The 23,522-nt window shown below is 41.3% G+C and overlaps 1 protein-coding gene across 2 annotated transcripts in view; it reads right to left on the reverse strand.

Annotated features, from left to right (window-relative positions):
* ARHGEF38 (Rho guanine nucleotide exchange factor 38) overlaps nt 1-23,522 on the reverse strand; it is a 76,337-nt gene that overhangs the window by 13,847 nt on the left and 38,968 nt on the right. For both annotated transcript variants that reach the window (XM_075608777.1, XM_075608785.1), the window contains exons 5-10: nt 18,457-18,474; nt 13,971-14,170; nt 13,007-13,140; nt 12,239-12,343; nt 10,587-10,709; nt 5,955-6,275 (exon numbers count right to left, since the gene is read on the reverse strand). In XM_075608777.1, the coding sequence (XP_075464892.1) occupies nt 5,955-6,275; nt 10,587-10,709; nt 12,239-12,343; nt 13,007-13,140; nt 13,971-14,170; nt 18,457-18,474 (901 nt within the window). The remainder of the gene's footprint in view (nt 1-5,954; nt 6,276-10,586; nt 10,710-12,238; nt 12,344-13,006; nt 13,141-13,970; nt 14,171-18,456; nt 18,475-23,522) is intronic.

Consider the following 23,522-nt stretch of genomic DNA (forward strand, 5'->3'; position numbering starts at 1 on the left):
CGAGCCGCAGAAGGCATTGTTGTGCTAATTATCACTCCCCACTCGGGCTCCCCGGGAGACAAGGAGTTAAACTAAGCCTGTAAACCAACAGATGTGAACATAATGAAATGTGTTTGAGATGGGCAGCACATAGGAGATGCGAAACACATGCGGGTTCTCAGTAGAAATGCTTTGAAGGCTTCTTGCCATTAAAAATACACGTGGTTTTTTCACAAGCCACCAACAGATTACACACAATTTTTATAGCACAATGCGAGGGTTATTGTGGGTTTTAATGGATTGCACGTGTGTGTGTGTGTGTGTGTGTGTGTGTGTGTGTGTGTGTGTTGGGGAAAGAAGCTGTGATTTTTAATGTATAGTGATACTGTAAAAGCTTCAGGACTATTTCATAATGGAATGTAACATTACAATTCAATATTGAACTTACAATTAAAATCAGATTGTGACGGTATGGGCAATGTGGCTCTTATAATAAAGGTTAAGCCCAGCCATTTCCCCTATCCGTCTGGAGAGATGTACAGGATTTCCCTGCATATCCATCCTGTTGTGGCTCATCTAGCCCAAGTTCATGTATGTGACACTGTATAATGTGTGTGTATCTTTATTCCATGCACTGTGTGCCTTTTCTTTATTCCTTTAGTGTGCTAGGTTAGTAATACACTTATCCTCTCGCACGCCAATTAGAGTTTCGCCAGTCAAGGAGGGGGAGGTGCAGTACTGGTGACAATGGGAGAGTGGGGACGAGTGGTACTCAGGTCTGGGAGGCGTTGTCTCAAAGATCAGAGCCTTTGTCCATCCGAGACACTGAGGCGGCGGTCTCTGTGGGAGATATCTGGCCTGCCAGGGGAAATGTTGCCGGGTTTGAGCCCCGTAGGCGCTGTTCCGATCGGTCAGTTTCAAATTCCCACTCTAACTTAAGCCTGCCCCTGTGGGCTGTCTTGCTGCACGGTCACACCCCGCCCCGGATTGTCCCATCACAGGTGAGACTTCACTCTGTGATTGGCCGGCACTCAGTGTCCGCACTGTGATTCGTCGTGAACCCATCTTCCATGCTCTCTCTCATAGAGATGGGGAAACTATGTAAATAGCAATAAATTTCAGAGTAAGGGCTCCGGTCCAGGGTTTTCCTGGAATTCGCCCTTAAGTGGCCGTTGCAGCCATCTTGGTTCCTGACAAACTTCTTCTGGAGTGAGTAATTGGCTGCACCTGTTCCATGGCTTTAAATAGGAGGCAGCTATTCCAAGCTCTTACCCGAGCATGGTTTTCTGTCTCGTATTCCCGGACCTCGCCAGTTCCTGTCGACTCCCTGTTGCTGACCCCAGCCTATGACCCTGCCTACTCCCTGCTCAATTCGAGACTCTGTCTCTCGGTTCAGGTCAGTAATTTCATATCGTACCTCAGCACTGCGGGCCCTATCCTGTCTTGAGACGAGCACATTATGCTCGGGCCAGACATGGACCCCGATAAAGTAGGGAGTGTCGTTTCTCTCCAAAGATATCTAGTCAGAAATCAAGAGCAGTCTCTGTCTCTTCGGGACCAGTAACTGGCTAGGATTGCCACACTCCTGCAAAGAATTACTGCTCGCTTGGATGTTATATACATGGTCCAGGCTCCCTTACCGCCTCTGGTGGCCCCACTTGAAGTTCCCACTTCAAAGACAAGTTTTCCTCTCCCTGAAGTGTTTAATGTCCTAGTCACTCGTTCCAAAATCCTAGGCAGCTTCCCTTTTCTCTGACTCTCCCGCAGTGTTTGATGTACCACTTATTGATTCTAGGACTTCTAGTTTATAGCCCAGTTTCCCTACCCCTTGGGTCCCTGCAATGTGTGACTTCCCTATCCTTTATTCTAAGGCTTTTGCCTTAAAGTTCCCCACAATATTTGTTATATTTATTACTGATTCTCAGTTTCCCATTTCAGAGACAAGTGTATATCTCAGGTTCCTCTGCAGTACCTGCTGTATTCCTGGCTGGTTTTAAAGCCCTGGATTTAAAGGCCAGTTACCCTCAGATTTCCCTGCAGTGTTTGTTCCTATTATTGGTTTTAAGACTCCTGTTTTAAAGACAAGTTCCCCTACTGCTGGGTTCCCTGCAATGTTTGATACCTCTATCCTCGATTCTAAGGCTCTTGCCTTTAATTTCCTCCACAGTATTTGGTATACCTGGTACCAATTTTCTGGCTCCCTTTTCAGAGACAAGCGTATCTTTCTATGATTTCCTTGCAGTGCCTTATACTCCTGGAGAAAGCGCCACCAGGGGCGTCAAATGCGTGGGAGGAGAGTTTTTCTGGTTTTGTCCAAGTTTTTTTATGTAGACCAATAAATTGGTTTTAATTCTTATTGCTGGTGAGTCTCCCACTTTTTTGGTCTCCACGATCCACATACTTTTTCAGTACCTTATATGACCCTTGATGATTCTGGGACTCCCACTCCAAAGACAGGCTTATGTCTCGCTGATACTTCTGTAGTGTTTGAGGCATCCATTACTGACTATAAGGCTTCCACTTCAAAGACAGGTTTACCTGGCACTGATTTCCTGCAGTACTTGATATAATCATTACTGATTTGAAGGATCCTGCTTTAAAGACAGATTTACTACTCACTGATTCCTGTGCAGAGCCTGATGTACCCTTTGCTGATTTTATGGCGCCTACTTCAAAGACAAACACACCTCTCTTGGTTTTCCTTGTAGGCCTGATGTACCCTTTGCTGATTCCTATGCTCCCACTGTGAAGACAAGCACACTTCTTTCTGATTACCTGTCAGTATCTGATGCATTTTCTACTGATTCTATGACTCCCACTGCAAAGACAAGTTTTCTGCACAGTGATTGTCAAGAGAGAGGGGATTTGGCCCGGGATTAAAGGGGTTACACCCCATTTGGCCACCCTCTACTCTCACCTGGGAAGCAAGGGGTTAACTGGACTGGGATCCAGTAATGTGTTTTTGCCTTGCTTCAGCCATCCAACTGTTTATTCCCCTGTATAAATGTATTGTTTCTGGGCCAGTGTCTGCACCACACACACACTGGGGCTTAAGGGGTTAATGAGCTGCAGTTTAGGAAAATACATTAGGATGCGTGGTGTCTTTTCAGAAATATCTGGGCTTCAAAAGGCTTGATTGAAGTTGGGTGTGAAAAGGAACAGAGGGGGTTTGGTGTATGTTAACACATATTGCTGGTGTAGACAGCTAGGACCCAGGCTGGGGCATTGGGTGTGAAATATAGCACCGGTGACAAATGTTCTCTACACAGGAGTCCCTGCTTCAAAGGATGCATTGATGGGGGCCAGGGGTGCGGTTTCGCAAGGAGATATCAGAATGAGTGACCTTATTAAATATAAGAATATTATGAGATGTCCTCGGCTGAACATGCTAAGAGTTACATATGTGTAACCGGGGGACCGAGCCGCAAATAATGATTACAGACACCTGATGTTTAGCCGGTCCTAAGAGACAGATATTAATATCTCTCTTAATTTTAGTATTACACGGTAATATTTAGTCTCATTGGGAGCGTCATGCGTGACGGAATGTATTTATATGTCTCGCGTGGCAGTAAGTACTACTGAACTGAAGTTATGAATTTATTTAGATAGGAAAAGCAGTTTTTAAACGTCCTTAGGTGGGAGGAGTTTTACTATGAGGAAAACTGTCAACCTCACTACTGATTTATGAGAGGGGCTGGGTTTAGGTTGTGTTCAATGGGAAATAATTGTATAAGAACCAGGCTCAGCCTATGGCTATTGTATTGTATTGACTCTTTGAAAAAGTCCATAGCCTGGACGAAACATGTTAGAGTGGTTGCCTGATGTTTGCTGCTAGCGATCAATAAAGTTTTTTTAGACATCCATGCGTTGGCTGCTGAAGTTGCTGTGAACCACGGACCATCCTACCCCCTTCTTCCTGTGTCATCATTTCCGGAGGAGCACGCTGACGCCAGCTACACCAGAGGAGGAAGCCGCTGCAGAATTCCCTGCACCAACAGGGACGGCTTTTTCGTGAGTACTCCTAACCTCCACGCGGTATTTCAGGGAGATTATTGAGGCGGTTAGTGCCGGGCAGTGATTTACTTGGGGGCGCCCCTTAGGGAGGTGTCCCCCTGTACCTCTATCCGGCTTACTATTACCCAACTCCCTGTTTTCAATACCGGAGGCTTATTGTTTCATTAATCATTGCTGGGTCTCTCTTCAATCAAGTTGCCATAAAGTGTGTGCACTACCTGTTAGCAGCCTCGGTATACTGGGTAATTCCAAATTCTCTATGGCTATTGTCATTCATGTCTTTCATGTCTTCATGCATGATCTTCATGTATTGCTGTGATGTCAACATCTGAAACTGAATTATGGAAGAAATGGCCCATCCTGTATCCTGATGGCTTTTCTTGTCCTAACCTTTAAGTAAGTGTCCATATTTTGTCTGTTATTTGTATAATCTCGTGTGTTCACCTTTTTCAAGGAATAAATTATATTTTATCATATCTAAGTCTCGTCCAGTTCAACCCAGTTATATTTGGTGGTGTATTATTATAGCCTGTCACAAAGCTCCGGTCACAGACAAGCACACTTCTTTCTGATTACCCGTCAGTATCTGATGCATCCTCTACTGATTCTATGACTCCCACTGCAAAGACAAGTTTTCTGCACACTGATTCTCTTGCAGAGTCGGATGTGTCTATGGCAGATTGCAAGGCTCCCACATCAAAGACAAGTTTACTGCTCACGGACTCCCTGGAATCTGTATTGATTGATTCCGATACCTAGCTGCCCAAGGTTGCTGGCCTCCTACCGACTGTCAATCCAATGGCAGGGAGTTACTTTATCACCTCGACTTCCACAGATAAGTTGCTATGACTACTCGACTAGACCTTGATAAGAGGATTGTATCTTCACCTTTCATTGGCCTCCACAGTCTCTGCCCATGCTGTCCTCTGAGTGGATTCAACCCGTGACAAAGCATTTTCATGAACTTTTACATGCTGATCTAAGTAATATAATTACTCCACTAAAACTTTTGCCTTATGATTCTGATCAACCGACCCATTTTAATGAAACTCCCCCATATTCTTGCAATAACTCAATCTGTGTTGGATACCATGCAATGCTTTTTTTGATGGACAAATATTAAGAGTGGGCAGGTTCGCAGTTTCTGAACTGAGCAAACTGAGAACTGTATTTGGAATGTAAGGCTGCGGTCCCAGTGCGTTCTATGAGCACAAGCACCGCTTCCCAATCTATCCGGGTCAAGTACAAGCGTCGGCGCGCATTTAGCAGCCGCGCTGTACTGCAAATTTTCTCACATACTGTACAAAAAAATTGTATGTGGAACTTGTGACGGCGGCGTGGCCACGTCCCCGCCTGCGGTTCAGCCAATGAGGGCGAACCAGCCGTGTGAGGTCATGGCCACGCCCCCGCAAAATACTCACCACGCCCCCTCCCGTCGCAATCTCCCTCTCTCCCTGGAGACGGCCAACGCCACCCCCCCCCCCCGGGTGTGCGTGTCACAGTGATGACTGGGACCGCTTAGAGTCACATTTAGCAACAAATTTTCGAATACGAGCAAAATTTTTGCGAAAACCCGAAAAATGCTCATCCTCTGGTTCGTTTTTGTTTTGCAAACAAAGTTCAAAGTTCGGAAATAACAAAAAAAAAAATCCTGCTTACTTTGAGTTTTTTTTTGCAATCATTTTAAAAATCCAACATCCAAACAACAACCAATCAAGTCACCCAAAAAATATTTTAGAACAAAAACCAAACCAGTGAAACTGCCCACTCCAATCTCTCTCTCCACCCCATGCTAACAATAAAACAAATGTGACTATTGCTTTAACACTTTGCTAAATTTGATAGAAAATCAGCATTTCCCTTCATCCTTGCCCAAATTGTTCTAGTTCTATCATGTCAGCAGTTTTGTATTTTTTTCTAAACCATTGTAAGGGTAAAATATTTTTTTTTTTTCTTACTGGAAAGATGTCTGCAGAAGAAGAGGATGACTCCATTGCAGTGGACATTAGTTCCCTCATGAGCGAGATGAAAAAGTACAAGCAGTTGAACAAGATGCTCCGTGCGGCCTTGTTGAAGACCTGCAGCTCCTCCACCAGCTGTGCATTGAGAGCCTCATAGTCCTTCCGTGCCTGGTCCAGCTCAGCACCTGCCGACTTCTGAAGGCAGCTGTTGTAGTCCAGTAGTTTATCATAACGTTTCTGGATCAGCTTCTGGGGCACTGGAAACATGGCCTGCAGTGCGCTCAGAGGTGTCCAGACAAGTCGATCCAGTTTGCTAGCCTGCAGTCCGGAAACAAAGAAAGAAAAAAGTTCATACAAAACATCCAGTTGAAAGTGAATATACTGTAGTCCGATTCATCTTCAGGACAAGTCTGTACTGAGATTCAAGGGGGTCATCTACCAAATTATCCCGGCTATAAAACGTGGGCAAATATACCGCATCAGATTGGTAGATGATCACCCTTTAGGGATGTTGAATGAGGCTTCTGAGATATGGATCTGTACGCACAGGAAGACACAATATATTTTGCTTTTGCATCAAATGTGAGAAACTTGTTGACACAGTTTATTTCAGTTCCTATATAGCAGTATGACACAGTATTAAGTAAACACTTCCCAAATTATTCAATTACACACAAAACGCTTTCAGAATCGACAATTAGGACCTTAATAAATTGACATATACAATGAAGGCCTTAGCATCAATGTAACGTAAAGGAATTATGATCTTTGTATATAAACCTCACCAGATTTTGGTCAGACATTCTGAAAGCCTTCATTCTTTTGTATACTTTGACAGTTTGCACTTTGTTTGACGTTCTTTATTTATCAAGTTGTTAATCATAAACTGTTAGGGGTAAATTCTATATACTGTAATCTGAAGCGTCCACAGAAGGCCAACTGCTACCTTCATACGCTCAATAACACCTTATTCACTGATTTATTTTGAATATATTATATTGTGGATGACCTAAAAATTTGTATGAATAACATCTACTTGGTTTATACAGTTGAAAAGTCTACAGTCAGGGCCGCCGACAGGGGGAGAGCTAGGACAAGCGGCCTGGTGGCTGTGGGGGGCCTGGCTCGGCTAGAGCTCGGGCCCAACTTCTTTGTCCAGCTGCCGTATGTTTATTCTGGGTGCTTTGTATGTATTTGGGGGGGTGGGGTGAGTGCATTGTATGTATGGGGGGGGGTGTTTTTGTATGTATTTGGGGGTGTGTGTTTTGAATATATTTGGGGGGCTCTTTTGTATGTATTTGGGGGGGTGTGTTTTGAATATATTTGGGGGGCTCTTTTGTATGTATTTGGGGGGGGAATTGTGTGTGTGTGTCTCTGGGGGGGGAAGAATGCGGGGGAATGAGGGAGCGGGTATAAGTGAGAGGGTGGTTGATGAAGGGGGCAGGAGCATGAGAGGAGAGATGGGATGTAAGACAGGGAGTGAGGAAGAGATAGAGGGGTGACGGGGGGGAGTGAGACCGGGGCGGAGAGAAATACATGGCAAGAGGGGGGAGGGGATTAGAGGAAGGGGCTGGAGAGGGGATGTGAAATTGGTGGGGCTCGCAAGACAGGCACAGCGGGGGCCCCAGGTCGAAACTTTATTTCTATATCTAAACTCTATATATATTAACTCAGATTTTCCCTGGGGCCCAGGAAATCTGTCGGCGGCCCTGTCTACAATACAATGTCACACATGCAGCTGCCCTTGGAAAGACGGCAGGAAAACCTTAAGTAAATTCTGTTTGACAAATGCACGCCCCGTTTTTGAGCATCCTCCCCAAAACACCTGTGTTTTCGTTGTGTAAAAGACGGAAAGCATCCATGCCCTATCAACAATACTGTATATTGGAGCTGCTTCCAGTGTAAATAAAATATTTCTTTTTTTTGCAGTTCCCTGGGATACATTTTATAATGGTGGATATATTTTACTCTTTAAGACCCAATTATTAGGTAGTCATTTTTCTTTTTGGCATATTTTTGTATTTAATAATTTAAATAGGGCTATTAAATGCTATACTAGAGTGTTCTACATCACAGAGAATATAGAAACCTGTTTATTTAACAAGCCCCATCACAGTCATAGTATTTTACATACGTAAGATAAATGGGCTCCAATTCCATGAAGTCACAATAACGTTGTATGAGTATCACGGGTGCAAAATACATTTTTAAAGGGTTTCACAGTTCTTAAAAGGTGGAAAACCACTAGTCATAGCACATAAATACTGTATATATAGAACCACTACTGACACCATTTAGTCATCACTTTGGCCTATAGTTACTAAGCAGGACTATCCCATAAAATACCTTCTGGTGCCATTCACTTAAAGAGGTCATAAGATGTATTCCAATGTTAGGTGTCTTATGGCATACCACCACTTCGTAAATATAGGTCTTTGGCCGAGAGTCATCGAAATGCAATGCAGGACATTAGACCCGATCTGATGGTAACTGCCATTGACTTGAATCGGGCACGATACCCTCCTTCATCACACTTTAATGACTACTGTCATTTGTCCCATCACTGGTTGGAACTATAGCAACCCTGCTCTGAGATATATATATATATTTACATACACACATATATACATACATATACATATATATATATATATATATATATATATATATATATATATATATATATATATATATACACATATATATAATTATTATTTATATATATATATTTATTATTATTATTTTTTTCTCCAATCTTTACTTGTTCATTAGAATTTGAAGATGCATGTGCATCTGAGTGTCTGGATAGGTCATTCTTAATCCCATTAATTTAGAATTTTAGTCTCCCAGTTTTCTTTCAGCTTTTCTTGCATAATTATCCTCATTAATTCAAACGGACACCTACCTAGAAATCCATTCTACCTTTAAATAAATCCAGGATTACTACTTTTAAAGGCATGTGTTAATGAATATAAAACCCTTTCAAATTCTAAGTGCTGAAAGAGGTTTTTATAAACTGGTATAGTACTTCTCTATCTTATGTATATATTGACAACATAGCTAATATTTAAATACAGGTGACAGCCTTACGCCTTTTTGTTTTGGGTTTTTCATCTTTTCTAACTAACTTATTCAATCGTCTATTTTTAAGTCAGACTGTAAAATTCTACATGTTTTCTTGTGGGAATATGATTCGCGATACACCTGACTGGGGGCTGTGACAAAGCACCCCAGCCCCCTAAATGAGAATCACAGGACTCGTGATATATTATCATTGACCGTTTCATTGATTACATTACTTTTTGTGTGATGCCGATTTGTAGCAGCTGTACGGGCTTTGCAGAGCATTTATTTGTAAGTAGTGATATATTTATTTTATTGAACCAACACAACTTCTTCACTACATATTCTTATTCCCTTAGCAATGGAAGTCCCTTGTCCACATGAGACACTGTACATTAGCAGAGGTTTCTTGAAAGCTCACATCCAACATCACCTATGGAAATATGAATATAGCTTCTGTTGGTCCAATAAAAAGTTATCAGACTCTCACGCATTTATTGACAGTTCATTTCCACTTGGCAATACGTTCTCAAGTTGCAATCGATTAAAAGCTATCAGCTGTATACCATTTTCTTTATCATGTTTAACATTTGTTTCACAACCCAAACGTCAGAGCTCATGACAAACTAAAGAGAGAATGTTACAGCGATGCCAAAGCTGAGGGAATCATCAGGATGGAGTTATAACGCCGTTCATAGAAGGGCGCAACCTTGAAGCAAATGCAGCTCTCATGTACGGTATGGATGTCTGTGAAGCAGGAGCCAGCGCATCACAATTTGCCTGTTGAGATAACTGGTGCCATGAGAGGAACCTATATTTCCCAGACACAAATATAATAAAGATATTAACCACTTCCTATATAGTGAGGTAGGTCTGCAACACATGGCATTTCAGAGCAGCAGAGAGGTCAGTTTGTAAAGCTTCCTGTTTGTTTCCTTAACCCACAGCATCTCCCATAAGTCCACAAAGCTTTAGCTCTGAAAGAATTCCAGTTGTTAAAACACTTCCAACAGTGGGAGCTAGTTCCTGTTTCCTACCCGGCACTTCCAACAGTGGGAACTAGTTCCTGTTTCCTACCCAGCATTTCCAACAGTGGGAGCTTGTTCCTGTTTCCTACCCGACACTTCCAACAGTGGGAGCTAGTTCCTGTTTCCTACCCGGCACTTCAAACAGTGGGAGCTTGTTCCTGTTTCCTACCCGGCATTTCCAACAGTGGGAGCTTATTCCTGTTTCCTACCCGGCACTTCCAACAGTGGGAGCTTGTTCCTGTTTCCTACCCGGCACTTCCAACAGTGGGAGCTAGTTCCTGTTTCCTACCCGGCACTTCCAACAGTGGGAGCTTGTTCCTGTTTCCTACCCGGCACTTCCAACAGTGGGAGCTTGTTCCTGTTTCCTACCCGGCACTTCCAACAGCGGGAACTAGTTCCTGTTTCCTACCCGGCACCTTCAGTCACATATGTCTGTAGTACAGCATGTATTTGGTTCGGAAACACCTATTTTAAATACTTCTTTACATGACTTTAGATGTATTAGTACTATTTCACCGATTAAATGAGCCAGACTTACACAACGCTCATGCTGTGCTCCTGCGTAGCTGTTCATATTGGAATCTTCGCTGCTGTCCAGGTTCTCATGCTGCAGAATGCGCTGCAGCTCCATTACACTGAGAGCAGCCAGGGGCATGGCATCCTAGGGAAGAAGAAGAAAACACTCAAATAAGTCCCCTCTGCAAGTATGTCAACCATTGTGCAGCGGGTCTTCACTTCTTCAGATACATTTAGGGGGATGCATAAAGTAAAACTAATGTAAATATAAAAAATATATATATATTAACTGTGCATATAGTATGCACAGTTATTCAGCATGTTGAGTACAATTTAAAGTGCTAGTTAGTTACACATCATTGTGTGTTGTTATTTATAAAGCATGATTGCATCAGATTGCCATGCTCAGTAGCACTCCTCTGTGAAACTTATAGGCTTATATATATGTTGTGTGTATTTTGAGGGTTCAATATGAGCTTGTAGGTGTTCTGTATGTTTTATAATTCTTGTTCAGCTAGTCTTGGCTGATTGGAGGGTGGCAACCTCCTATCCAATTGAAGCTCACTCCCTCCCACATTTAAATGGTTAAAAGCTCACTCCATGGCATCTCCAACTATCAAGGGAACTTGCCTGCATGCAGTGTGATTGTGACAAATCTATTACAGAGTGCTTTTCCTGGTAATGTACAGGTTAATAAAAGCTTCAATCAGACTTAGAACTTTTGCAACTTATATTGACAGATTTATTATAAATCATTCTTCCTGGCAATGCACAGGTTATTAAGAATCTATATTAGTGTAGGGACCCTTGAAACGTGGTCTGTCGTGTAGTTGGCTCAAGGGCTTACAACAATTTGGCCAAAATGTTAAACTAAAAGACCATTGTATTTATTAGTTATTTATACATGTATATTTAGGCACTGTACCGTATATATGTTTTTCTGGATGTGCACTGAGCTTTGTCTGTGTTTTATGTTATGTCTCTGGTTTTAAATATATATATTGCCATGCTCAGTAGCACTCCTCTGTGAAACTTATATGCTATATATATGTTGTGGGTATTTTGGGGGTTCAATATGAGCTTGTAGGTGTTCTGTATGTCTCTTTTAGGTAGTACAAGTATATTTGGCTTACATTTCATGAATTGTAATTCTGCGTCTGTAATGGAATCAAGCCTTTCGACTTATACTGAGGAGTAGACATTCCTGTCCAAGTGTGAACTAGTCGGATGTTGAGATGAATCCATTGGCCAACATGGTGGTTTTTGCAGATATTGTTTTCAATGTAACTCAAAAATAGTATAACCTGGATTATAATGTTGTCCGAAACACTTATTTGGTCTTTTACATTTAAATCAATATTTAGTACTGATTCATATTTTTAATGTTATGTTCCCACTGTAGCTTGTTTTTATGTGGTTTTCAAAAACATCTTTTTTTATAACCTTTGCTCATGATTCTATGAAAAGTTGGAATGACATTGTGAGATATTTAACTTATGACTGCTAACAAATTTTTTCCGTTTTTGAGCTTTTCTGTTCAGTGGTCATTAGGCCGGCGTGAGTATATATTTGATATATTTAACAAGTATGGAAAGCAGACATAAAACATAATGGGCCACCAGATCTAGCCAAAGGATTAACTCAAAGAAACATCTTCTTCCTTGATAGACTCACCTTCATATGTTGAAGGGTGTATGAAATATTCTTCACACAAAGTCTGACAGTCTTTTCCAAGCGGCGGAATATTTTTTCTTCCTTGTTAAATGTTTGGTCTTTCACCTAGAGTATGTTCCAAGACATTAGCAAGAAGTGAAATCCTTAACACATCTGCTGAGCCATACATTTTGTATCCCTCTTCTTGCACACGTGCCTTGTTTCCAACTGACAGCAAATTATTAAAGGGACTGTTTAAGGTTTACGTTGACAAGCCTTCGGGAGCTAAACTTCTCCCTTCCTCAGCACAGGGAGGTATGAAACACTTATGAATGTTTTGTAACATGTAGGTAGACAAATATGACACCAAAAAAAATAATTTGACATGTATTTTTCTTGGTTCTCCTTAGTAAATAACGTTATTCGAGAGTAATACAAATCAATTTATTTCACGAGTTTATATTTTATCACTAAGATGTTTGGCCAACTGGAACAAGGTGCATCATTAGCTTCTCCCCACACTGTGTTCACCTATTTAAAAAAAAAATCCTTTTCATTTAAATAAAACAATGGTTGCTTTAGCTATGTTTATACCAAAAAGCTATTTATTTATTTCATTATTTTTTGTTATTGCTTTTTTTCAAACTGTGAGAGGTCTTTCACAATAATATTTTCAAACAAACATATTTAAAGAGGTTTAATTTAGAAAATGTCCCCTGAAGGAGGTCCATATATTTGGCATGGTCTACAAGAGGCGCTGGAAAACGTTGATGAATAGGGTAAAGCTACCTGTGGTTCTCCTCCAGTTAGAATCTTCAAGTGGCCGGTCACGCGCTTGGACTTCTTGGTTATGGAGTGAATATTGAGTTTGGAAAGCTTGTCTTTGAGAGATTCTTCTTCATCTACCCTCCTGTACTTCAGCACTGAGAAATTTCAAAAGGCATCAAATATTACCACATTGATGTTTTAAGGGCAAACCTACTGTATGTATGTAATGTTATATTGACACCCTTGTCAAAAGAAACACCGCCTGGAATCTCAAGAGAATCATTATTAGAAACTAATCAAAGGATTGAGGGGAAGAAGCAGCTACTGGTTGCAAAATGGGATTTAGGAATTAACTAGACAATAATGATGTATTTTATATGTGTTATTACGCTGTAACATCTTTTTGCAGCCATCTAAAATAATCCTTCATCCAAACTGGCAATTGAAGCGCGCACATTTTATTCCCCAATTGTTTTTATCATAGGATTGAATGATGAACCCCATTCATTTCAGCCTCGTGAGATACTTACCTTCGTGGGGGGTGCTGGTAGCCACTCCGCTCGGCTACTAGAGTTCATGTAATTGAGAAGTTGCAGAGCTCCCGTGCTCTGCGGGCCAATAGGAAGCCATGATGTCATCAGGTTTGGCTTCCTATTGGCCCAAGCGACGCAGGAGCTTTAAACTTTGCCGAGATACCGGCACCCCCTTTGGAGTCAAGTATCTCGGGATGCAGGGGGTCCCTGGAGTTGAAATTAACGGGGTTCAGCTCCGGAGACCCCCTGATTCAATCCCATTTTTTTTTTAAATAAGAAAATAAAACCCGGCTTGAATTGTTCCTTTATATACAACAATGCATATAGCTAATGTATATGCTGCAGCAAAATACACACTATTCAGTTAGAAAAGTTGGAGTTACTATGTTACTACGATACTACTGAAAAAACTTTCCCTCTGAAGTTCTTTATTACTATGTCACATTTGTTACCCAAGTCTTTTCTTCTTCTTAGTTCGTTGATGTTCACATTAATGTCTTTGACCGCTGCAAAGGCATCTTGAAGTGTTTTGCAGTCTGGATGACAAGGTGGAGTGGAGTTCAGCAGCTCACATAACAGCAGCGGGTATTTCATCACTCGTTGAATTGGTTTAGCCATCAGCGATCCCATGTCCAATAGGTTGGGTTTACCTCTAAAATGGAAACAGGTAAGAGAAATATTATTTCAGAGCTCGCGGAACCATTAGCAATAAAACTCCACCAACGTACTCAGAACCAGACGTCAACATGACTACCGGCAAGATCGATGCTTAAAGGCAAGCAATGCCCCAAAAATGTTAGGAAGTTTTCTTGTTCCTTAAAAATATATATTTTTTTTTTTAAACTTGTTTTATTAAGAATATTGAAGTTATGAACATTTAAGATGGAGAAGGAACTGCCATGATTCCTCATGGTATTGTTGTTTATGGCACAGGATGTTCTAGGGATCAAAAACATTGGTGTCATTACACAAAAATGTCAACGCTCCATAGATATTAGGAAGATACAACCTAACTAAATTATCTAGCAGGACAGATACTTGTAACACTTCTAATGAAACTGGGCCTGACATGAAAACTTTATACGAAAATCACACTCTTTTTAAACATCCCCTCCTGCTGGTACCAAATGACAAGTCACAGCAAAAAACCCATAAATGACATCACAGGAAGTGACAGCAGGGAGAGACAGAACACTGAACATGGCAGCACAGAGAAGAAAACCAGGAAGTCCATTACCTTGTGTGACCCAGCTGGATGATGGCGCCCCCTGGAGATACAGACCTCTGTAGAAGGTGCCTGTGGCTGCTCTGCTCGGCTAGCAGGGTTCATGTAAAAGCGGGGTTTCAAAGCACCCGCGCCTTGCCGGCCAATAGGAAGCCATGACGTCATCAGGTTTGGCTTCTTATTGGCCCACGTGACGGGAGAACTTTAAATTTTCCCGAGATACCAGCGCCCCCTGCGGAGGTAAGTATCTCGGGAAGCAAGGGGTCCTAGGAGCTGAAATGAATGGAGTTAAGCTCCGGAGACCCCCTGCTTCAAACTTATGTTAAAAAAGCGCATGAATGGCTCCTTTAAGAACTAACAAAGAAAAACTAAAAGTTAAAAGGATCATTAGAAACTTCGTCGCTGGCAATCCAGTTTACAGCGACAATCATACTTCAGGCACCCTGGGCTAAAACCCAAGCTAGATTGATGAGTTTGTCACTAGTTTAGAGATTTTAACACTTATAGGTGTAAGTAACCACCACTTGGTGTCTCTAGATACTTCTTATTCTCCAGTTTTCTGCCTACTGAAATAATAGATGGTGTGGACTCGAATCGAGGCTTATGGATGGTGAACAAACAAGGATCGTTCCTGAACAGTTTGCTTTTCTACAAACCAAATATGCACAGCAAATATACCTCTAATTGATCTGAAAAGAATAAAATTAATTTTAGAGAGGCAAGTTTCCTGCTCCGTCTGATACAAAGATGGAACAGAAAAGGACGCTGATTTTTATCAGTCTGAAAGCGCTCTTGCAAATGTAGATGTTAACTTTAATTAAAACAGGCACTTCTGGTTATTGCTCATAAAGCTTTATTTGCCAGAGACACCAGCTGCAGACCCTTCTAGCAGGAAAAGGGTTAATTTCTGAGCAAATATAATTTTCAGCTTTTCTTATATCTTCAGTAATTAAAAAAATGATATGTTACATGCATGTATATAGAATGACAGTAGTAGTGTCATGTTTTAAAGAAGCAATCCATGCGATATCCTACGTTTTTTTTTAAATAAATCAGTTCTGTAGTATTATTTAATACTTACTGAATTTTATTTTTTATTATTCAACTCTTAATGCCATTTTTAATGAGTTTTATTATACTGAGCATCCTTTGATTTCTATAGCAGGTTTTAGCACACCTCCCCAGCAGTGCAAGATCTTTTTAACACTTTCCTGTCTGTTCCCAGCAGTTTGAGAGTTTAAGCTCTTACCCAAGTAATAAAAGAATACATTGTAGCTGCTGAGTTACCCTGACGGAAGGATTGATTGAAAGTGAAAGGCAGCCATTTAGTTAACTCTGAGAAGCAGGATCTTTGCTGATGGATCACAGGGAAACGACTCGATCGGCAGCTTAGGTAATTCATTTTCAATAAAGATAATCAAGGCTGCATATATTAAAACAAACAAACAAACACACACATATATATATATATATATATATATATATATATACATATATATATATATATATATATATACATATATATATATATATATATATATATATAAATGTAAATACAACTGTATGCTCATCTGCATGTCTTAGGCAGGTCTGCAGCCCCGCCTTTCCCCATTATCACCCAGCACACAGCACTTCCACTGCAGCAAGGGATTCTGGGGAATGACATGCAAATGAGCACACAGTGCCACTTTTTGCTTCAAAAACCATTTTTAACATGATTCCCTATAGGCTTAAGCTTGCTGCATGGTCACAGCTTTGAGCACAGCCAGGATTAATATATATATATATATATATATATATATATATATATATATATATATATATATATATATATATATATATATATATATAAATGTAAATACAACTGTATGCTCATCTGCATGTCTTAGGCAGGTCTGCAGCCCCGCCTTTCCCATTATCACCCAGCACACAGCACTTCCACTGCAGCAAGGGATTCTGGGGAATGACATGCAAATGAGCACACAGTGCCACTTTTTGCTTCAAAAACCATTTTTAACATGATTCCCTATAGGCTTAAGCTTGCTGCATGGTCACAGCTTTGAGCACAGCCAGGATTAATATATATATATATATATATATATATATATATATATATATATATATATATATATATATATAAATGTAAATACAACTGTATGCTCATCTGCATGTCTTAGGCAGGTCTGCAGCCCCGCCTTTCCCATTATCACCCAGCACACAGCACTTCCACTGCAGCAAGGGATTCTGGGGAATGACATGCAAATGAGCACACAGTGCCACTTTTTGCTTCAAAAACCATTTTTAACATGATTCCCTATAGGCTTAAGCTTGCTGCATGGTCACAGCTTTGAGCACAGCCAGGATTAATATATATATATATATATATATATATATATATATATATATATATATATATATATAAATGTAAATACAACTGTATGCTCATCTGCATGTCTTAGGCAGGTCTGCAACCCCGCCTTTCCCATTATCACCCAGCACACAGCACTTCCACTGCAGCAAGGGATTCTGGGGAATGACATGCAAATGAGCACACAGTGCCACTTTTTGCTTCAAAAACCATTTTTAACATGATTCCCTATAGGCTTAAGCTTGCTGCATGGTCACAGCTTTGAGCACAGCCAGGATTAATATATATATATATATATATATATATATATATATATATATATATATATATATATATATATATATATATAGTGCTGCTTGGACTGCCTCTTTAACCACAGGCAAGGCAATGATTATACATTACAAATATTGTTATTGTAAAATTGCTAAACCACAATGGACAAAACAAACACATTAATGTATCAAAAAATGTAAATTCTAGTGCAACATGTTACAGGGACATCTAAAAAATAAGTGTGACACATTAAAGTTTTTCTTGGATTCTCTGGTCTCACAGAACAAGCCTCAGGACAGAAACTGAACGTTACCTAAATCCCATGTAAACTAGGAAGTGAATGGAAAATGAGGCAACAGTTCAACAGCTTTCTGTCCCACCGCAGATAGGATTTCACATCATGCTGAACATCCTAATTACCTAAGTACATGTCACATGCTGCTCCGTGGTCTTTTAGATATATAACATGTTCAAGTCAATAACATTACAGATCCATGTGGCAGAAAAGTGGTTAATAAATCATGATTAAAGAAAGCTTATACAGTATATAGGGCAAAAGGTATTTTTTGTGCTAGAACACAGGAAACCAATGCAACCTATTGTTTTTATTTAATATTCTCATGATGTTGGATAAATTAAGAAATTGATTACATTTGCCTTCTTCCTGTACTAAAAACATTTGTTGAAAGGTCAAACCATCAAAAAGGCTTATGTGTGTAACGGTCACATAGGGAAATGTATAGGATCATGAAATATATTAGTTATGGTGAGGGATGTCTGCCTTGGAGGGTTCTTCTATATTGTCTAAAGTAGCCGTTTCGGGAGAAAATCCCCACTTCAAGGGGAATGTTTTTCCGAGATGGCCCAAATGGCCGCTTAGAATAAGGCCCTAAGTGTGTATTTGCCAGTTTAACAAAAATATATTTAAAAAAACATTTTGTACAAAATGTTGCCCTATATTTTTCCTACCACATCCAATGATCTTGCAATGCATAGGGTTAAGAACCTGATAACTACATAGAAACGTTCAACTACAAATATAAGGGCAATGAAAAATGGAAATAATACTTACTGTTCCTCGTATATTTTTCTGCGAGAAGAGACAGGAGAAAGAAGACAATGAATAAATGCAATAAAATTACAGTTTCTCAAGAAAAACAAAGCATTGTCTAACAAATTGATCAAGTAATCCTATGAACAAAGAAACATGTATAATTAACAGCTGCTGCTTATTAAATCAGGTAACGGGTTCAGAAGAAAGTCATGGAGAAAACTGCATCTCCTTGAAAAAGTACCATCGGGAGGATGCAAACTGGCTGAAACCCCGCAGGGAAATGAGACTACAGTAGGTAGAGAGTTTGTTCCCAGCACATTAGCTCAAACTAAGTTCCAGCTAGAGGGACATTGGCTCGTAGGACCAACGTGTACTAATGGCAGTAACATGCTTAAAGGGATACATCTTGGGGACTAATACATTACACTGACCAAAATCCAACACCTAAAAATATTTGTAGAATTTTTTTTAAAAGTTAGTTTGTAAACATGGTAAGCTGAGACTGGAGGGGGGATGCACTCTGGTGCTGTTGGATTTCCAGCATTGCAAGGGTTAAGGGCTGAGCACAGTCATTCCTTCCATAGACTTTGATGCACAAAAAAAAGTGTAAGTATGAGGTACCCGAGTTTGGGCTTCGACAGCAAACTCCTTCGATGCCAAAGTTCCTGCAACGTATGGGCGTTGGCATTGAAAGGGTTAATTAGGGAAGACATGGAAATGATGTCCATAAATCCTCCTTAAAAAAAGACCCAGCGACAGTTTTGACATCTTGTACCTTGTTGAAAGGATTGGGGGGATGTTTAAGGGTCCTCATGGTTTGAGGAGATGGAGGCCCAAAGTTGTCACTGATGTGCGTTGTGTATAGTACTGTACAGGGTAGACATATTGGGCCTTGTATGATATGTGAGAAAGGCAAGGAAGCATTTGGCTGTGTATGGGAAGATAAAAGATACTCGCTCACTAAAATGATATGAGGAGTCGTATATAACACTACACTCCGCACGGCTTCTGACAACTCTGACACTCTACTCTTTCCTAGATCTGTCTCAGCATCTCCCCTCATGAAATCCCTCTCCTGGCTTCCGATCAAATCCCGCATCTCACACTCCATTCTTCTCCTAACTTTTAAAGCTTTAAACTCTTCTGCCCCTCCTTAGGCCTGGGACATAGTAGGGTGAGCAGCGCTGAACCGCGCTGAGCCGTGCTGAGGGGAAACATTATCCCTATCAGCGCGGCTTTAGAGGGCACTTCCGCAGGCGTGCGGAAATGCAGGAAACAGGCAAATTTGAAATTTGCCGCTCATGCAAGCGCAAGGCCGTTCACGTGACTGCCAGAAGCCAATGGCAGTCCGTGATATGGCGCCCTAGCCCCGCCTTCCGGCCCGCCTCCATGCCCGCTTCCCACCCTGCACACAAGCTCGCTCGCTGACGCTCATGCAGGGACAAGAAAAATCTCCTGCGTGAGCAGGTGAGCATGAGTGTCAGCGCTGATCAACCTACTATGCCCCAGGCCTTACATCTCAGCCCTAATTTCTCGTTATGCACCATCCAGACTCTTGCGTTCTTCTCAAGGATGTCTTCTTTCTACCCCCTTTGTATCTAAAGCCCTCTCCCGCCTTAAACCTTTTTCACTGACTGCCCCACACCTCTGGAATGCCCTTCCCCTCAGTACCCGACTAGCACCCTCTCTATCCACCTTTAAGACCCACCTTAAGACACACTTGCTTAAAGAAGCATATGAATAGCACTGTGGATATTCTGAACACATGATACATAAGCTTGGCCCCCTGCAGACGCACTTACCAGAACTCCCTCCTACTGTCTCTGTACATTCTCCCTACCTACCAATTAGACTGTAAGCTCCTCGGGGCAGGGACTCCTCTTCCTTAATGTTACTTTTATGTCTAAAGCACTTATTCCCATGACCTGTTATTTATATTATCTGTTCTTTATTTGATTACCACTTTTTTTATTACTACTGTGAAGCGCTATGTACATGTAGCCATGCTGTAAAATGGTCCACAGTTTCCTCTCCTGCTGGCAGTAAGCCTGGTAAGTTACAGGGATACCAGCAGTAATCATGGAGGTTTGCCCTCACACCCTGGTGAGGTGCCCTATGTATGGATGGGTGTGGCTACATACTCTGAGTCCACCGTTAGTGACATCAGAGATGTGCCTGCCTCCTGGAGATATATAAGGCACAGCACTGCTCAAAGTTAGTGTGTTGGAGTAAGGAGCAAGTCTGCGTTGAGACTTGGGAGTGGGTGGCACACTAGTGCTTTAACTAGTGGCCCCATTCTATGTTAAGTAACATCTAGCTGACAAAGCCATACTGTGTCCAGGGACCTGGCACAGGGGTGATCTCCCTGAGGGGAGAGGGGATCCCACTCCATTGGGAGGGTGTACCTTTGAAAGGATAACACAGCAAGATGTGTGGCTAGACAACTCACTGTAAGAGGCAGTTGGCCCTCACTGTAAGCCACAATAAAGAAACCTTGATTCAGGACATCTTCATGTGTGAGTCTGAACTTACTCTACATATGATGGCACCACGGAGGAGTTCCTCATCAGAATCATCCCCACGCAGACGCAGGGATCCTGATGAGGTGGAGGCGCTGCACTGGATATAGGTAGAACTCAAGCACACTACCTCAGCTGCCTGTCTGGGTTGGCATTCCCCACACAACATCATGCGGGAGACTCAGGAGTCCTGTTGCCAACAGGTGCACCACCAGACACTACCATGTAATGGGGACTGGTTAGACCACAGGGGCCAATGTGAGATTGGGTGGGTCAGGCCAGGCCAGAAAATCCGTTACATACATTAATGGCGCTATATAAATAAAGACATACAATACAATACAATACAACATCAGGGCTTGTCCTACATAGTGTGAAGCGGATAAGCGGACTGTGAACAACTGAAAACTCCTATTGACTTGAATGGGAGCTTCCTGCGATCGGCTGCTTGTGAGCTTACTGAATAAGTCCCATTGTAGTATTATATAGAGGAAGTAAACTCAAACATCCCAGTTGAGACTCTCTAATTACTGCACTTGAGCGCATTGCAGTCTGTTTATGTTTAGTTCCGGGCCTCTCGTCACCCTCTTAAAGTACAGTACGGTAGGTAACTAAACACTGTCATTTTTCTGTGATGCTTTCATTTCTATAGGAAAACAACACCAACACTATTAAACCCCGTCTCCCGTGTTCATTCAGTGCCGCACAACAGCCAGCAATCTCTTATGAATAACCATTTTCACATGTCAAGCTTGTATTTAACCTGCTGCACAAAGCTGGTAATTCAATATCATTAACTTATCCAGATTCTTTGATTTCAATACCAACTAGGCTGTGGGACAAGCAAAAGAGACAGGTATTTGAAACCTAGGTGCAAAGCTGGAGCCGGTCCTGTCATGTGGTTGAGATGAGCAGGTCCTCACTGTTTGCTTAGGGAAGGTCCTGTGCAGGCTGCAGATCACTGTGTTTTGCAGATAAATATTGAGAAGTTGTAAATCAAAACAGACCAAGGTGTTGCCCGTGCTAACACATAAATACAAGACAGGCTTTGAAGACAAGGTCATTACCTTCCCGCAAACACATACATGAATCAATTGTTTCACATTTTAATTTATATGTTAATTATGCAGCATCTTAAAGCAGCAATCACCCCCCCCCCCCCAAGAAACCTGTGGCCCTTATTCTGTAAGGTGTGATAGTGCAGATGACGTGCCATCGCATGGAAAGCCTAATTGAATGTAATGGGGCTTTTCCTGCAATAGCACGTCATCTGTGCGATCACACCTTACAGAATAAGGGCCTATATGTGTCAAACTCCGTTATAATGTTAGTATCTTGCCCACTGAGCACATCCTGCTGTTTAAGAGAATTACATGTCTTTTCTAGCATTAAAAACCCTGATTTTAGATTAATCTCTAGATCCCGAGGTTCCCATGGTAACCTTTAAACTGCACTGGGATCTGGGAAGAACGTCGTCATTTTAACCTCCCTGACACTTAATATTTAAAAGACGTACATTTCTCCTGAACGAAGAATCAGATTTAAAAATAAATAAATAAAAACTGCTTTGCAAAGGGCAAGAAGGGATCTCTGAAAGCAATGCCCGAAAAGGTGAAAACAAAAAATGAGGTTGTGGGTATTATTCACCATCGCTAAAAATGAAAAATACCAGTACCCTGCACTGTATAATGATGATAAGTACAGTATCTTTCATTTCTTGCCCCCTACAGTTCCTCTATATTGAGCATCAACAAGTTGGATTTTGTGGGCCACCTGTCCTCACTGACATCTTTACCCACAGAAATTACCAAAGAGAAAGTCACAGTACAACACTGAGTTTTTGGTCATCTTGAATGGTGATATAGAGCAGTAAAGAGTGTGTAGCGAGGATCTCTGCACCTGAAATGATCAATGGGAGTCAATAATGTGTATGTATACGATGTGGTTATCTGTAGTGCAACACGTTAAGTTGCAGGGTATAGCGAGAAACAAGGGTTGCATTGTTTAGCATGAGAAGGGCTCGTTGCATGTGGGTGGGGTTTGAAACCACTAATAATATCTTTTTTCTTCCATAACACTGACATTGTATGTATGCACAGTATGCAAAGTACTGTTACAAAATCTTTACAATATAATCTTCTCTCTGTGAAGAGAAAGGGACAGTCCTTTCCACAACTCTGACAGAGCAAAGCCTATTGAGGTATATAACATGATTTGTTAACATGGTGCATAGTGTTGTTGGCATTATAGAATATAGAACAAGGAAACATATTTATCGCTTCAGCAACAGAAAATGAACAGATCACTTGTCAATGCCATATTATATATTAGACTGTAATTAAAGCTGCAGTCCAAGTAGCAACATCACCCCACACACACTTTTTTTTACAGCATGAGAACCAGGAGGGTCCCTGCAGCTGAACTGTGCTAGTATAAGCTCCAGGGGCTCCTCAGATCCTGAGATAGATACAGATGTAGCCAGACTTACTGCGCCCGTGACCGCGGCGAGGTACGAGATTACAGCCCCGTGAACACTTTGTTCTCCACGGCTTATCCGCGGCTCGG

This window comes from Ascaphus truei, chromosome 1 (genome assembly GCF_040206685.1).
Source record: "Ascaphus truei isolate aAscTru1 chromosome 1, aAscTru1.hap1, whole genome shotgun sequence".
Classification (NCBI taxonomy): Eukaryota; Metazoa; Chordata; class Amphibia; order Anura; family Ascaphidae; genus Ascaphus; species Ascaphus truei.